Below are 18,329 nucleotides of genomic sequence, written 5' to 3'. Positions count from 1 at the left end.
TCCCTTGGGGCAACCCATATTTCTCAGTCAGCGCTCCCAGACTCGCGAACTTCCCATCCACAAATAGATCTTTCAATTGCGTTATACCTGCTCTTTGCCACATTCCATATCCCCCATCCATTCCCCCCGGGGCAAACCTATGGTTGTTTCTTATCGGGGACCCCCCCAATGCTCCGGTCTTTCCCCTATGTCGTCTCCACTGTCCCCAAATCTTCAGTGTAGCTACCACCACCGGACTCGTGGTATAGTTCCTTGGTGAGAACGGCAATGGGGCTGTCACCATAGCCTGCAGGCTGGTCCCCCTACAGGACGCCCTCTCTAATCTCTTCCACGCCGCTCCTTCCTCCTCTCCCATCCACTTACTCACCATTGAAATATTAGCGGCCCAATAATACTCACTTAGGCTCGGTAGTGCCAGCCCCCCCCCTATCCCTACTACGCTGTAAGAATCCCTTCCTCACTCTCGGAGTCTTCCCGGCCCAAACAAAACCCATGATACTCTTTTCTATCCTTTTGAAAAAAGCCTTCGTGATCACCACCGGGAGACACTGAAACACAAAGAGGAATCTCGGGAGGACCACCATCTTAACCGCCTGCACCCTCCCTGCCATTGACAATGCTACCATATCCCATCTCTTGAAATCTTCCTCCATCTGTTCCACCAACCGCGTCAAATTTAGCCTGTGCAATGTGCCCCAATTCTTAGCTATCTGGATCCCCAGGTAACGAAAGTCTCTTGTTACCTTCCTCAACGGTAGGTCTTCTATTTACCGGAGTGACCATTAACCCCCTCACACCAGAGTGACCATTAACCCCCCCGCACCAAAGAGTGACCATTAATCCCTCATACCAGTGACCATTAACCCCCCACATCAGAGTGTCACCATTAACCCCTCACACCAGAGAGTGACCATTCACCCCTCACACCAGAGAGCGACCATTCACCCCTCACACCAGAGAGTGACCATTAACCCCTCACACCAGAGTGACCATTAACCCCTCACACCAGAGTGACCATTAACCCCCTGCACCAAAGAGTGACCATTAATCCCTCATACCAGTGACCATTAACCCCCCACATCAGAGTGACCATTAACCCCTGCACGAGAGTGACCTTTAACCCCTCACACATGAGTGACCTTTAACCCCTCACACATGAGTGACCATTAACCCCTCACACCAGAGAGTGACCATTAACCCCTCACACCAGTGACCATTAACCCCTCACACCAGAGTGACCATTAACCCCTCACACCAGAGTGACCATTAACCCCCACACACCAGTGACTTTAACGCCTCACACCAGAGACTGACTATTAACCCCCCCACACCAGAGTGACCATTAACCCCCCCACACCAGAGGGTGACCATTATCCGCCCCACACCACAGAGTGACCATTAACCCCCCCCCACACCAGAGAGTGACCATTAACCCCCCCACACCAGAGAGTGACCTTTAACTCCTCTCATCAGAGAGTGACCATTAACCCCTCACACGAGAGTGGCCATTAACCCCCCACACCAGAGTGACCATTAACCCCCTCACACCAGAGAGTGACCATTAACCCCTCACACCAGAGTGACCATTAACCCCCTCACACCAGAGAGTGACCATTAACCCCTCACACCAGAGAGTGACCATTAACCCCCTCACACCAGAGAGTGACCATTAACCCCTCACACCAGAGTGACCATTAACACCCTCACACCAGAGAGTGACCATTAACCCCTCACACCAGAGAGTGACCATTAACCCCCTCCACACCAGAGAGTGACTATTAACCCCTCACACCAGAGTGGTCATTAACCCCCCACACCAGAGTGACCATTAACCCCCTCACACCAGAGAGTGACCATTAACCTCCGTACCAGAGAGTGACCTTTAACACGTCACACCAGAGTGACCATTAACCCCCCCACACCAGAGTGACCATTAACCCCCCCACACCAGAGTGACCATTACACCCTCACACCAGAGAGTGGCCATTAACCCCCCACACCAGTGACCATTAACCCCCCACACCAGAGTGATCATTAACCCCCCCACACCAGAGTGACCATTAACCCCCCCCACACCAAGAGTGACCATTAACCACCCACACCAGAGTGACCATTAACACCCCACACCAGAGAGTGACCATTAACCCCCCACACCAGAGTGACCATTAACCCCCCCACACCAGAGAGTGACCATTAACCCCTAACACCAGTGGCCATTAACCCCCCACACCAGAGTGACCATTAACCCCCCCCGCACCAGAGTGACCATTAACCTCCGCACCAGAGTGACCATTAACCCCCCCGCACCAGAGTGACCAATAACCTACGCACCAGAGTGACCTTTAACCACTCACACCAGAGTGACCTTTAACCCCTCACACCAGAGAGTGACCATTAACCCCCTCACACAAGAGAGTGACCATTAACCCCCTCACACAAGAGTGACCATTAACCCCCTCACACCAGAGAGTGACCTTTAACGCCTCACACCAGAGTGACCATTAACCCGCCCCACACCAGAGAGTGACCTTTAACCCCTCACACCAGAGAGTGACCATTAACACCCTCACACCAGAGAGTGACCATAAACCCCTCACACCAGGGAGTGACCCTTAACCCCCCACTAGGGGGCAGCACGGTAGCATTGTGGATAGCACAATTGCTTCACAGCTCCAGGGTCCTAGGTTCGATTCCGGCTTGGGTCACTGTCTGTGCGGAGTCTGCACATCCTCCCCGTGTGTGCGTGGGTTTCCTCCGGGTGCTCCGTTTCCTCCCACAGTCCAAAGTTGTGCAGGTTAGGTGGATTGGCCATGATAAATTGCCCTTAGTGTCCAAAATTGCCCTTAGTGTTGGGTGGGGTTACTGGGTTATGGTGATAGGGTGGAGGTGTGGACCTTGGGTAGGGTGCTCTTTCCAAGAGCCGGTGCAGACTCGATGGGCCGAATGGCGTCCTTCTGCACTGTAAATTCTATAACACCTCACGCCAGAGTGACCATTAACCCCTCACACCAGAGAGTGGCCATTAACCCCCACACCAGAGTGACCATTAACCCCCCACGCACCAGAGTGACCATTAACCCCCCACACCAGAGAGTGACCATTAACACCCCACACCAGAGTGACCATTAACACTCCCACACCAGAATGACCATTAACACCCCCACACCAGAGAGTGACCTTTGACCCCTCACACCAGAGAGTGACCATTAGCCCCCCAACACCAGAGTGACCATTAACCCCCCACACCAGAGTGACCATTAACCCCCCCGCACCAGAGTGACCATTAATCTCCGCCCCAAAGTGACCTTTAACCCCTCACACCAGAGAGTGACAATTAACCCCCTCACACCAGAGAGTGACCATTAACCCCCCACACCAGAGTGACCATTAACCCCTCACACCAGAGAGTGACCATTAACCCCTCACACCGGAGTGACCATTAACCTCCCCACACCAGAGAGTGACATTTAACGCCTCACACCAGAGTGGCCATTAACCCCCCACACCAGAGTGACCATTAACCCCCCCCGCACCAGTGACCATTAACCTCCGCACCAGAGTGACCTTTAACCCCTCACACCAGAGAGTGACCTTTAACCCCTCACACCAGAGAGTGACAATTAACCCCCTCACACAAGAGTGACCATTAACCCTCTCACACAAGAGAGTGACCATTAACCCCTCACACCAGAGTGACCATGAACCCCTCACACGAGAGTGACCATTAACCCCTCACACCAGAGAGTGACCATTAAGCCCTCACACCGGAGTGACCATTAATCTCCCCAGACCAGAGTGACCTTTAACGCCTCACACCAGTGACCATTATCTCTCCACACGAGAGTGACCTTTGACCCCTCACACCAGAGAGTGACCATTAACCCGCCCCACACCAGAGAGTGACCTTTAACCCCTCACACCAGAGAGTGACCATTAACACCCCCACACCAGAGTGTGACCATTAACCCCTCAAACCAGAGAGTGACCATTAACCCCTCACACCAGAGAGTGACCATTAACCCCTCACACCAGAGAGTGACCATTAACCCCTCACACCAGAGAGTGGCCCTTAACCCCCCACTCCAGAGGGTGACCATTAACCCCCCACACCAGTGAGTGACCATTAACCCCTCACCAGAGTGACCATTAACCCCCCTGCACCAGAGAGTGACCATTAACCCCTCACAACAGAGAGTGACCATTAACCCCTCACACCAGTGACCATTAACCCCTCACACCAGAGTGACCATTAACCCCCTCACACCAGAGTGACCATTAAACCCCCTGCACCAGAGAGTGACCATTAATCCCTCACACCAGAGTGACCATTAACCCCTCACACCAGAGTGACCATTAACCCCCTCACACCGGAGTGACCATTAACCCCCTCACACCGGAGACCATTAACCCCCCCGCACCAGAGAGTGACCATTAATCCCTCACACCAGAGAGTGACCATTAACACCCCACACCAGTGACCATTAACCCCTCACACCAGTGACCATTAACCCCCCCGCACCAGAGAGTGACCATTAATCCCTCACACCAGAGTGTGACCATTAACACCCCACACCAGAGTGACCATTAACCCCTCACACCAGAGTGACCATTAACCCCTCACACCAGAGTGGTCATTAACCCCCCCCACACCAGAGTGACCATTAACCCCCCAGACCAGAGTGACCATTAACCCCCTCACACCAGAGAGTGACCTTTAACGCCTCACACCAGTGACCATTAACCCTCGCACCAGAGAGTGACCTTTGACCCCTCACACCAGAGAGTGACAATTAGCCCCTCACACCAGAGAGTGGCCATTAACCACCCAGACCAGAGTGACCATTATCCCCCCCACACCAGAGAATGACCATTAACCCCTCACACCGGAGTGACCATTAACCCCTCACACCAGTGACCATTAACCCCTCACACCAGAGAGTGACCATTAACCCCTCACACCAGAGTGACCATTAACCCCCACACACCAGAGTGACCATTAACCTCCCCACACCAGAGTGACCTTTAACCCCCCCACCCCAGAGTGACCATTAACCTCCCGCACCAGAGGAGTGACCTTTAACTCCTCACACCAGAGTGACCATTAACCCCTCACACCAGAGAGTGACCATTAACCCCTCACATCAGAGTGTGACCATTAACACCCCACACCAGAGTGACCATTAACCCCTCACACCAGAGTGGTCATTAACCCCCCACACCAGAGTGACCATTAACGCCTCACACCAGTGACCATTAACCCTCGCACCAGAGAGTGACCTTTGACCCCTCACACCAGAGAGTGACCATTAACCCACCCCACACCAGAGAGTGACCATTAACACCCCCACACCAGAGTGACCATTAACCCCCTCCACACCAGAGAGTGACCATTAACCCCTCACACCAGGGAGTGGCCATTAACCCCCCACACCAGAGTGACCATTATCCCCCCACACCAGAGAGTGACCATTAACCCCTCACACCAGAGAGTGACCATTAACCCCCCAACACCAGAGTGTGACCATTAACCCCCTCACACCGGAGTGACCATTAACCCCCCACGCCAGAATGGCCATTAATCTCCGCACCAGAGCGTGACCATTAACCCCTCACACCAGAGAGTGACCAGTATCCCGTCACACCGGAGTGACCATTAACCCCCCACGCCAGAGTGGCCAATAACCTCCGCACCAGAGAGTGACCTTTAACCCCTCACACCAGGGAGTGACCATTAACCCCTCACACAAGAGAGTGACCATTAACCCCTCACACCGGAGTGACCATTAACCCCCCCACACCAGAGAGTGACCTTTAATGCCTCACACCAGAGTGACCATTAACCCCTCACACCAGGGAGTGACCCTTAACCCCTCACACCAGAGAGTGACCATTAACCCCCCCCCCACACCAGAGAGTGACCTTTAACGCCTCACACCAGAGTGACCATAAACCCCTCACACCAGTGACCATTCACCCCTCACACCAGAGAGTGACCATTAACCCCTCACACCAGAGAGTGCCCATTAACCCCTCACACCGGAGTGACCATTATCTCCCCACACAAGAGTGACCTTTGACCCCTCACACCAGGGAGTGACCCTTAACCCCTCACACCAGAGAGTGACCATTAACCCCTCACACCAGAGAGTGACCATTAACCCCTCACACCAGGGAGTGACCCTTAACCCCCCACTCCAGAGGGTCACCATTAACCCCTCACTCCAGAGAGTGACCATTAACCCCTTACACCGGAGTGACCATTAACCCCCCCACACCAGTGAGTGACCATTAACCCCTCACACCAGAGTGACCATTAACCCCGCAGACCAGAGTGACCATTAACCCCCTCACACCAGAAAGTGACCTTTAACGCCTCACACCAGAGTGACCATTAACCCTCGCACCAGAGAGTGACCTTTGATCCCTCACACCAGAGAGTGACAATTAGCCCCTCACACCAGAGAGTGGCCATTAACCCCCCAGACCAGAGTGACCATTATCCCCCCCACACCAGAGAATGACCATTAACCCCTCACACCGGAGTGACCATTAACCCCTCACACCGGAGTGACCATTATCCCCTCACACCAGTGACCATTAACCCCTCACACCAGAGAGTGACCATTAACCCCTCACACCAGAGTGACCATTAACCCCCACACACCAGAGTGACCATTAACCTCCCCACACCAGAGTGACCATTAACCCCCCCACCCCAGAGTGACCATTAACCTCCCGCACCAGAGGAGTGACCTTTAACTCCTCACACCAGAGTGACCATTAACCCCTCACACCAGAGAGTGACCATTAACCCCTCACATCAGAGTGTGACCATTAACACACCACACCAGAGTGACCATTAACCCCTCACACCAGAGTGGTCATTAACCCCCCACACCAGAGTGACCATTAACGCCTCACACCAGTGACCATTAACCCTCGCACCAGAGAGTGACCTTTGACCCCTCACACCAGAGAGTGACCATTAACCCACCCCACACCAGAGAGTGACCATTAACACCCCCACACCAGAGTGACCATTAACCCCCTCCACACCAGAGAGTGACCATTAACCCCTCACACCAGGGAGTGGCCATTAACCCCCCACACCAGAGTGACCATTAACCCCTCACACCAGAGAGTGACCATTAACCCCCCAACACCAGAGTGTGACCATTAACCCCCTCACACCGGAGTGACCATTAACCCCCCACGCCAGAATGGCCATTAATCTCCGCACCAGAGCGTGACCATTAACCCCTCACATCAGAGAGTGACCATTAACCCCTCACACCAGAGAGTGACCAGTATCCCCTCACACCGGAGTGACCATTAACCCCCCACGCCAGAGTGGCCAATAACCTCCGCACCAGAGAGTGACCTTTAACCCCTCACACCAGGGAGTGACCATTAACCCCTCACACAAGAGAGTGACCATTAAACCCTCACACCAGAGAGTGACCATTAACCCCTCACACCGGAGTGACCATTAACCCCCCCACACCAGAGAGTGACCTTTAATGCCTCACACCAGAGTGACCATTAACCCCTCACACCAGGGAGTGACCCTTAACCCCTCACACCAGAGAGTGACCATTAACCCCCCCCCCACACCAGAGAGTGACCTTTAACGCCTCACACCAGAGTGACCATAAACCCCTCACACCAGTGACCATTCACCCCTCACACCAGAGCGTGACCATTAACCCCTCACACCAGAGAGTGACCATTAACCCCTCACACCAGAGAGTGACCAGTATCCCCTCACACCGGAGTGACCATTAACCCCCCACGCCAGAGTGGCCAATAACCTCCGCACCAGAGAGTGACCTTTAACCCCTCACACCAGGGAGTGACCATTAACCCCTCACACAAGAGAGTGACCATTAAACCTTCACACCAGAGAGTGACCATTAACCCCTCACACCGGAGTGACCATTAACCCCCCCACACCAGAGAGTGACCTTTAATGCCTCACACCAGAGTGACCATTAACCCCTTACACCGGAGTGACCATTAACCTCCCCACACCAGAGTGACCATTAACCCCCCCACCCCAGAGTGACCATTAACCTCCCGCACCAGAGGAGTGACCTTTAACTCCTCACACCAGAGTGACCATTAACCCCTCACACCAGGGAGTGACCATTAACATCTCACATCAGAGTGTGACCATTAACACCCCACACCAGAGTGACCATTAACCCCTCACACCAGAGTGGTCATTAACCCCCCACACCAGAGTGACCATTAACGCCTCACACCAGTGACCATTAACCCTCGCACCAGAGAGTGACCTTTGACCCCTCACACCAGAGAGTGACCATTAACCCACCCCACACCAGAGAGTGACCATTAACCGCTCACACCAGGGAGTGGCCATTAACCCCCCACACCAGAGTGACCATTATCCCCCCACACCAGAGAGTGACCATTAACCCCTCACACCAGAGAGTGACCATTAACCCCCCAACACCAGAGTGTGACCATTAACCCCCTCACACCGGAGTGACCATTAACCCCCCACGCCAGAATGGCCATTAATCTCCGCACCAGAGCGTGACCATTAACCCCTCACATCAGAGAGTGACCATTAACCCCTCACACCAGAGAGTGACCAGTATCCCCTCACACCGGAGTGACCATTAACCCCCCACGCCAGAGTGGCCAATAACCTCCGCACCAGAGAGTGACCTTTAACCCCTCACACCAGGGAGTGACCATTAACCCCTCACACAAGAGTGACCATTAAACCCTCACACCAGAGAGTGACCATTAACCCCTCACACCGGAGTGACCATTAACCCCCCCACACCAGAGAGTGACCTTTAATGCCTCACACCAGAGTGACCATTAACCCCTCACACCAGGGAGTGACCCTTAACCCCTCACACCAGAGAGTGACCATTAACCCCCCCCCACACCAGAGAGTGACCTTTAACGCCTCACACCAGAGTGACCATAAACCCCTCACACCAGTGACCATTCACCCCTCACACCAGAGCGTGACCATTAACCCCTCACACCAGAGAGTGACCATTAACCCCTCACACCAGAGAGTGACCAGTATCCCCTCACACCGGAGTGACCATTAACCCCCCACGCCAGAGTGGCCAATAACCTCCGCACCAGAGAGTGACCTTTAACCCCTCACACCAGGGAGTGACCATTAACCCCTCACACAAGAGAGTGACCATTAAACCCTCACACCAGAGAGTGACCATTAACCCCTCACACCGGAGTGACCATTAACCCCCCCACACCAGAGAGTGACCTTTAATGCCTCACACCAGAGTGACCATTAACCCCTTACACCGGAGTGACCATTAACCCCCCCACACCAGTGAGTGACCATTAACCCCTCACACCAGAGTGACCATTAACCCCCTGCACCAGAGAGTGACCATTAACTCCTCACAACAGAGAGTGACCATTAACCCCTCACACCAGTGACCATTAACCCCTCACACCAGAGTGACCATTAAACCCCTCACACCAGAGTGACCATTAACCCCCCTGCACCAGAGTGACCATTAATCCCTCACACCAGAGTGACCATTAACCCCTCACACCAGAGTGACCATTGACCCCCTCACACCGGAGTGACCATTAACCCCCTCACACCAGAGAGACCATTAACCCACCCGCACCAGAGAGTGACCATTAATCCCTCACACCAGAGAGTGACCATTAACACCCCACACCAGAGTGACCATTAACCCCTCACACCAGAGAGTGACCATTAACCCCTCACATCAGAGTGTGACCATTAACACCCCACACCAGAGTGACCATTAACCCCTCACACCAGAGTGACCATTAACCCCTCACACCAGAGTGTTCATTAACCCCACCACACCAGAGTGACCATTAACCCCCCACACCAGAGTGACCATTATCCCCCTCACACCAGAGAGTGACCTTTAACGCCTCACACCAGTGACCATTAACCCCCCACGCCAGAGTGGCCATTAACCTCCGCACCAGAGAGTGACCATTAACCCCTCACACCAGTGACCATTAACCCCTCACACCAGAGTGGTCATTAACCCCACCACACCAGAGTGACCATTAACCCCCCCACACCAGAGTGGCCATTAACCCCCTCACACCAGAGAGTGACCTTTAACGCCTCACACCAGTGACCATTAACCCTCGTGCCAGAGAGTGACCTTTGACCCCTCACACCAGGGAGTGACCATTAACCCCCCCACACGAGAGAGTGACCATTAACCCCCTCCACACCAGAGAGTGACAATTAGCCCCTCACACCAGAGAGTGGCCATTAACCCCCCACACCAGAGTAACCATTATCCCCCCACACCAGAGAGTGACCATTAACCCCTCACACCGTAGTGACCATTAACCCCCACGCCAGAGTGGCCATTAACCTCCGCACCAGAGAGTGACCATTAACCCCTCACACCAGTGACCATTAACCCCTCACACCAGAGAGTGACCATTAACCCCTCACACCAGAGTGACCATTAACCCCCACACACCAGAGTGACCATTAACCTCCCCACACCAGAGTGACCATTAACCCCCCCACCCCAGAGAGTGACCATTAAGCCCCTCCCACACCAGAGAGTGACCTTTAACGCCTCACATCAGAGTGTGACCATTAACCCCCCACACCAGAGTGACCATTAACCTCCCGCACCAGAGGAGTGACCTTTAACTCCTCACACCAGAGTGACCATTAACCCCTCACACCAGAGAGTGACCATTAACCCCTCACATCAGAGGGTGACCATTAACACCCCACACCAGAGTGAACATTAACCCCTCACACCAGAGTGGTCATTAGCCCCCCACACCAGAGTGACCATTAACCCCCTCACACCAGAGAGTGACCTTTAACGCCTCACACCAGTGACCATTAACCCTCGTACCAGAGAGTGACCTTTGACCCCTCACACCAGAGAGTGACCATTCACCCCTCACACCAGTGACCATTCACCCCTCACACCAGAGAGTGACCATTAACCCCTCACACCGGAGTGACCATTAATCCCACACGCCAGAGTGGCCATTAACCTCCGCACCAGAGAGTGACCTTTAACCCCTCACACCAGAGTGTGACCATTGACCCCTCACACCAGAGAGTGACCATTAACCCCTCACACCGGAGTGACCATTAACCCCCCCAAACAAGAGAGTGACCTTTGACCACTCACACCAGAGAGCGAACATTAACCCGCCCCACACCAGAGAGTGACCTGTAACCCCTCACACCAGAGTGACCATTAACCCCTCACACCAGGGAGTGACCCTTAACCCCCCCGCACCAGTGAGTGACCTTTAATCCCTCACACCAGAGGGTGACCATTAACCCCTCACTCCAGAGAGTGACCATTAACCCCTCACACCGGAGTGACCATTAACCCCCCCACACCAGTGAGTGACCATTAACCCCTCACACCAGAGTGACCATTAACCCCCCTGCACCAGAGTGACCATTAACCCCTCACAACAGAGTGACCCTTAACCCCCCCGACACCAGAGTGACCATTAACCCCACATACCAGAGAGTGGCCATTAAACCCCCATACCAGAGTGACCATTAACCCCTCACACCATTGACCATTAACCCCCCCACACCAGAATGAGCATTAACCCCCCCACACCAGGGAATGACCATTAATCCCCCCCGCACCAGAGTGACCATTACCCCCTCACACCAGAGAGTGACCATTAACCCCTCGCACCAGACTGACCATTAACCCCCCCACACCAGAGTGACCATTAACCCCCCCGCACCAGAGAGTGACCATTAACCCCCCCGCACCAGAGAGTGACCATTGACCTCTCACACCAGACTGACCATTAACCCCCCCCCACACCAGAGAGTGACCATTAACCCCCACACCAGAGAGTGACCACAACTCCCACACCAGCGAGTGACAACTAACCCCCTTGCACCAGGGAGTGACCACTAACTCCTTCCCCCAGGGAGTGACCATTAATCCTCCCTCACCGCGGAGTGACCACTAACCCCCACACTCGGGAGTGAACAGTAATCCTACCACACCGGTGAGAGAGCATTAATCACCCACATGAGCATTAATCCTCCCACACCATGGAGTGAGCATTAATCCTCCCACACCATGGAATGAACATTAATCCTCCCACACCATGGGTGTGAGCATTAATCCTCCCACACCATGGAATGAGCATTAATCCTCCCACACCATGGGTGTGAGCATTAATCCTCCCACACCATGGAATGAGCATTAATCCTCCCACACCATGGAGTGAGCATTAATCCTCCCACACCAGGGAGTGAGCATTAATCCTCCCACACCGGGGAGTGAGCATTAATCCTCCCACACCGGGGAGTGAGCATTAATCCTCTCACACCGGGGAGTGAGCATTAATCCTCCCACACCGGGGGAGTGAGCATTAATCCTACCACACCGGGGGAGTGAGCAATAATCCTCCCATGCCATGGAGTGAGCATTAATCACCCCACAGCGGGGAGTGAGCATTAATCCTCCCACACCGAGGTGTGAGCATCAATCCTCCCACACCGAGGTGTGAGCATTAATCCTCCCACACCATGGAGTGAGCATTAATCCTCCCACACCACGGAGTGAGCATTAATCCTCCCACACCATGGAGTGAGCATTAATCCTCCCACACCACGGAGTGAGCATTAATCCTCCCACACCGAGGTGTGAGCATTAATCCTCCCACACCATGGAGTGAGCATTAATCCTCCCACACCATGGAGTGAGCATTAATCCTCCCACACCATGGAGTGAGCATTAATCCTCCCACACCGGTTAGTGAGCATTAATCCTCCCACACCGGGGAGTGAGCAGTTCCATAGAGTGAGTGGAATTTGCTGAACAAGAATCGTATGACCATCGGAGGCCTCTACAGGAACAACTGAGTATAAAGAAATTGGGCAATGTAAAGATTTAAAGTAAAACAATTAAACAAAACTAAACTGTTTTAAAAAGGCAATAGTCTCAGATCTGAGGCTCTGGCAATGACTTGGAGGACACACACTGTGATCACACCCTGCAGACCTGCACGATATTCAGTCACCACAGTGACCCACGCTCCACCCCTCCTGTGGAGGATTGTGACTGAGGCAGGTTAGAATGGGAAGTTTAGAAAGAGATAGCAGCCTGGGAGGGTAATGCCGCTCACTCAGAATGGCTAACCGCGCTCGCTCACGGGAGGGTAACGGCGCTTGCTCACGGGAGGGTAACGGCGCTCGCTCACGGGAGGGCAACGCCGCTCGCTCACGGGAGGGTAACGGCGCTCGCTCGCGGGAGGGCAACGTCGCTCGCTCACGGGAGGGCAACGCCGCTCGCTCACGGGAGGGCAACGCCGCTCGCTCACGGGAGGGTAACGCCGCTCGCTCACGGGAGGGTAACGCCGCTCGCTCACGGGAGGGCAACGCCGCTCGCTCACGGGAGGGCAACGCCGCTCGCTCACAGGAGGGCAACGGCGCTCGCTCACGGGAGGGTAACGCCGCTTGCTCACGGGAGGGTAACGGCGCTCGCTCACGGGAGGGCAACGCCGCTCGCTCACGGGAGGGTAACGCCGCTCGCTCACGGGAGGACAACGGCGCTCGCTCACGGGAGGACAACGGCGCTCGCTCACGGGAGGGCAACGGCGCTCGCTCACGGGAGGGCAACGGCGATCGCTCACGGGAGGGCAATGGCGCTCGCTCACGGGAGGGCAACGGCGCTCGCTCACGGGAGGGCAATGGCGCTCGCTCACGGGAGGGTAACGCCGCTCGCTCACGGGAGGGTAACGGCGCTCGCTCACGGGAGGGCAACGGCGCTCGCTCACGGGAGGGCAACGGCGCTCGCTCACGGGAGGGCAATGGCGCTCGCTCACGGGAGGGTAACGCCGCTCGCTCACGGGAGGGTAACGCCGCTCGCTCACGGGAGGGTAACGCCGCTCGCTCACGGGAGGGCAATGGCGCTCGCTCACGGGAGGGCAACGGCGCTCGCTCACGGGAGGGCAACGGCGCTCGCTCACGGGAGGGCAACGGCGCTCGCTCACGGATGGGTAACCATGCTTGCTCACGGGAGGGCAACGGCGCTCGCTCACGGGAGGGCAACGGCGCTCGCTCACGGGAGGGCAATGGCGCTCGCTCACGGGAGGGCAACGGCGCTCGCTCACGGGAGGGTAACCATGCTTGCTCACGGGAGGGCAATGGCGCTTGCTCACGGGAGGGCAATGGCGCTCGCTCACGGGAGGGTGACGTCGCTTGCTCACGGATGGGTAACCGCGCTCGCTCACGGGAGGGTAACCGCGCTCGCTCACGGGAGGGTAACCGCGCTCCCTCACGGGAGGGTAACGCTGCTTGCTCACGGGCCCATACCTTCTTTCACTTCATGTATAATGTCTTCGGGGAGGACAAAATTTCGCTCACCATTTGGGAATGGGAGGATTTCAGACTCGTGCTAAAAAACATGAGATAACAAAATAATCCGATATTAGAAAATAATAGTTATGATGTCTTTAACATGGAAAGATTTTGCAAATCGCTTTACAGAAACAAAAGATGCCCCAGTGAGCCCTTGGTCTGTTTTCCTACGTTAACACTGCTTTACAAATACAAATTGATTTTGGCTCCAGAAGACAAACAGCTTGGAGTAAAATGTCTAGTTTGAAAATCCCAAATTCCCCTGGCTCCAACCGGAACTTGCATCAACCTAGCATCTTTAATGTAGTAACGAGTCTCGGAGGGAAGTCCCCACTGCAGAAAACGGTCAGTGAGGGGGGGATAAAGGACAGGAAATGTTCGAGAAACTGGAGAATTTTGGGGAAGGTGTGCAGTCAGTCCCCTCAGCTGTAGAATTCTCTCCCTGACCCCAACTATAAATACTATCTCTTTGACAAAGATTTGGGTCACTTGTTCTAATTTCTCCTTATGTGACTCTTTGCTCACTTGTCCAGTGAAGCACTGTGGGTCGCACAACCTGGGAGACAGACAGCGAGCTGTGACCAATCAACCTGATTAAGGTAATAACATTTCCAAGATACACCTGCAAGTTGTTCCTTCTTTTCCCTCTTATGTTTTGTTAACTGGTTGTGGGCATCGTTGACAAGGGCAGCATTTACTGCCAGAGAAGGTGGTGGTCAGCTGCCTTCTTGAACCGCTGCAGTCTATGTGGTGTAGGTACACCCACTGTGCTGTTAGGGAGGGAGTGATGTTATGGAGAGGGCAGAGGACCTGGCCTCGATGGGGGTGCTGGGGGTAGGGGCAATCTTAATTACAAGGAATGTTTTGAATTCCAGAGGTAATTCTTTTAAGAATTCCATTGTTGCCCCAGTCTCCCCCTTCCAGCACTCTCGGGGTAATCACAGTACCGAAGGCACCGTTCTGTCACAAGGCATGGCACGTGGTATTGGGAAGCAGTGGTGCAGTGACATTGTCACTGGATTAGTAATCCAGAAACTCAGTGTAAGGCTTTAGGGATCTTGAATCCCACCACAGCGGATTGATGGTGACATTTTGAATTTGATTTTTTAAGAACGTGGACGTGAAATTCGAACGATGATCACAAAATCATTGTCGATTGTCGCAAAAACCCACCTGGTTCCCTCGTGGCCTTTGTGGGAGGCGTGGTCTGGCCTACATGTGACTCAAGACCCACAGTGGTCCACTCTTAACTCTCCTCCTGAAACAGTTGAGCGAGACACTCAGTTCAAGGGCAATTAGGGATGGGCAATAAATGCTGACCCAGCGACGCCCACATCCCTTAAATGAATAAAAAAGCATATTCTAGGGCAGCACGGTGGCGCAGGGTTAGCACTGCTGCATCATGGCACTGAGGTCCCAGGTTCGATCCAGGCTCTGGGTCACTGTGTGTGTGTAGTTTGCACATTCTCCCTGTGTTGCATGGGTTTCGCCCTCACAATCCAAAGATGTTCAGGGTACAGGGTAGGTGGATTGGCCGCGCTAAATTAAGGGCAGCATGGTAGCATTGTGGATAGCACAATTGCTTCACGGCTCCAGGGTCCCAGGTTCGATTCCGGCTTGGGTCACTGTCTGTGCGGAGTCTGCACATCCTCCCCTGTGCGCGTGGGTTTCCTCCCACAGTCCAAAGATGTGCAGGTTAGGTGGATTGGCCATGCTAAATTGTCCTTAGTGTCCAAAATTGCCCTTAGTGTTGGGTGGGGTTACTGGGTTGTGGGGATAGGGTGGAGGTGTTGACCTTGGGTAGGGTGCTCTTTCCAGGAGCCGGTGCAGACTCGATGGGCCGAATGGCCACCTTCTGCACTGTAAATTCTATGAAAAAATTGTCCCTTAATTGGAAAAAATGAATTGAGTACTCTAAATTTTTTTTTAAAGCATATTCCTAATCCAGGATACGCATCGCCTGAATGAACCAAATGACCGGTTTGCGCTCTAATCCTGCAGAGCTATCTGCTCTGTGCGACACTGCGAAATATTGACCAGTACAAAATACACGGTGTTGGTGACCTGGCCAGTGCTACCATGTGGGCATAAAGGAAACAGTGACCCTTAAACCCGCCAGGCCCCACATGAAAAGTACATCATCAGCAGCTCCATACCAGTGCCTGCATGTCATACATCACATTTAGATGCTCCCAAACGATTCTAGACGAGACTTGACGTCCGATATTCTGACTGAATTTGTCCCGGATACAGATCATGTGGAAGTGCCGATTCACTCCTGGAGTGAGAGAGAGAGAGAAAGAGAGTGAGAAAGATGGAGAGAGAGAGAGAGAGTGAGAGAGACATCTGCAGTTACCCAGCAGTGGACAAAATGACCACCTAATCTGTTTCTGTTGTTATTGGTAGAGGGAGAAACATTAGCCCAGGAGAACGCATTTGCTCAACTTTGAACTGAGTCATGACATTGTGTTTATTTAATGCTGCAGTCCCAGTACCACAGATTGGCAGCAGAGCAGACAGTTTGGGGATTGAAGATAACTTTCTGACTCAGAGACAGTTGGGCAGCACGGTGGCATAGGGCTAAATCGCTGGCTTTTAAAGCAGACCAAGGCAGGCCAGCAGCTCGGTTCAATTCCAGTACGAGCCTCCCCGAACAGACACCGGAATGTGGCGACTAGGGGCTTTTCACAGTAACTTCATTTGAAGCCTACTTGTGACAATAAGCGATTTTCATTTCGTTCATTTTTTTCTCAGTGGATAGCACAATTGCTTCACAGCGCCAGGGTCCCAGGTTCGATTCCCCGCTGGGTCACTGTCTGTGCGGAGTCTGCACGTTCTCCCCGTGTCTGCGGGGTTTCCTCCGGGTGCTCCGGTTTCCTCCCACAGTCCAAAGATGTGCAGGTTAGGTGGATTGGACATGATCAATTGCCCTCAGTGACCAAAATTGCCCTTAGTGTTGGGTGGGGTTACTGGGTTATGGGGATGGGGTGGAGGTGTGGGCTTGGGTAGGGTGCTCTTTCCAAGAGCCGGTGCAGACCCGATGGGCCGAACGGTCTCCTTTTGCACTGTAAATTCTAAAAAAAAAAATGACGAGACTGCCACTGAGAGGGTTAGCAGACAAACTCAGTTCCACATCATCGGTCTCAAACACAACACTCTGCCATTACACCACATGACGCATGGAATCAGATGACAGAAGCACGCTATTTGACCCCTCAAGTCTGCTTTGTTATAAGATCAGGAAGAATAATCAACTTCTTTCCCCTTTCCCATTGATCCTCATACCCCCTGATTCCAAAACTCTATTGTTCTGTCTTGAATACATTCAATGACTGCACATCAAAACTCTCCGGCTTGGAGAATTCCAAAGATTGGGGCCGAGGTGGCGATGGTTGACAGCTTCAAATTCCTGGGTGTGCACATCACCAACAATCTGCCCTGGTTCACCCACGTCAACGCTACGACCAAGAAAGCACAACAGGGCCTACAGTTCCTCAGGAAATTCGGCATGTCCACACTTACTCTTACCAACTTTTACACATGCACCATAGAAAGCATCCTATCCGGCTGCATCACAGCCTGGTATGGCAACTGCTCGGCCCAGGACCGCAAGAAACTACAGAGAGTCGTGAACACCGCCCAGTCCATCACACAAACCCACCTCCCATCCAGTGTCTACACCTCCTGCATACGTTGATTGTGATTGTTGATTGTGGGGATTCAGCGATGGTAATGCCATTGAACGTCAAGGGGCGGTGGTTAGCTCCTCCCTTGTACGAGATGGTCATTGCCTGGGGCTTGTGTGGCACAAATGTAACTTGCCACTTGTCAGCCCAAGCCTGGATATTGTCCAGGTTTTGCTGCATTTGGACAGAGATTGCTGAATCTGTATTGCTTCTGAATTGTACTGACTGAAGATAATAATCTTTATTAG

At 53.5% G+C, this 18,329-nt stretch overlaps 1 protein-coding gene across 1 annotated transcript in view; it reads right to left on the bottom strand.

The window, feature by feature from the left end:
- Window positions 1–16,669, bottom strand: part of mrgbp (MRG/MORF4L binding protein) — a 56,806-nt gene extending 40,137 nt beyond the window's left edge. Inside the window, exons 1-2 of the mRNA XM_072515353.1 lie at window positions 16,552–16,669; window positions 14,351–14,432 (exon numbers count right to left, since the gene is read on the bottom strand). Coding sequence (XP_072371454.1) covers window positions 14,351–14,432; window positions 16,552–16,653 — 184 coding nt within the window. The 5' untranslated portion in view covers window positions 16,654–16,669. The remainder of the gene's footprint in view (window positions 1–14,350; window positions 14,433–16,551) is intronic.
- Between the last annotated feature and the right edge of the window lie 1,660 nt (window positions 16,670–18,329).

Source organism: Scyliorhinus torazame, chromosome 8, assembly GCF_047496885.1.
Source record: "Scyliorhinus torazame isolate Kashiwa2021f chromosome 8, sScyTor2.1, whole genome shotgun sequence".
NCBI lineage: Eukaryota > Metazoa > Chordata > Chondrichthyes > Carcharhiniformes > Scyliorhinidae > Scyliorhinus > Scyliorhinus torazame.
This window is presented reverse-complemented; position numbering and strand designations above follow the sequence as displayed.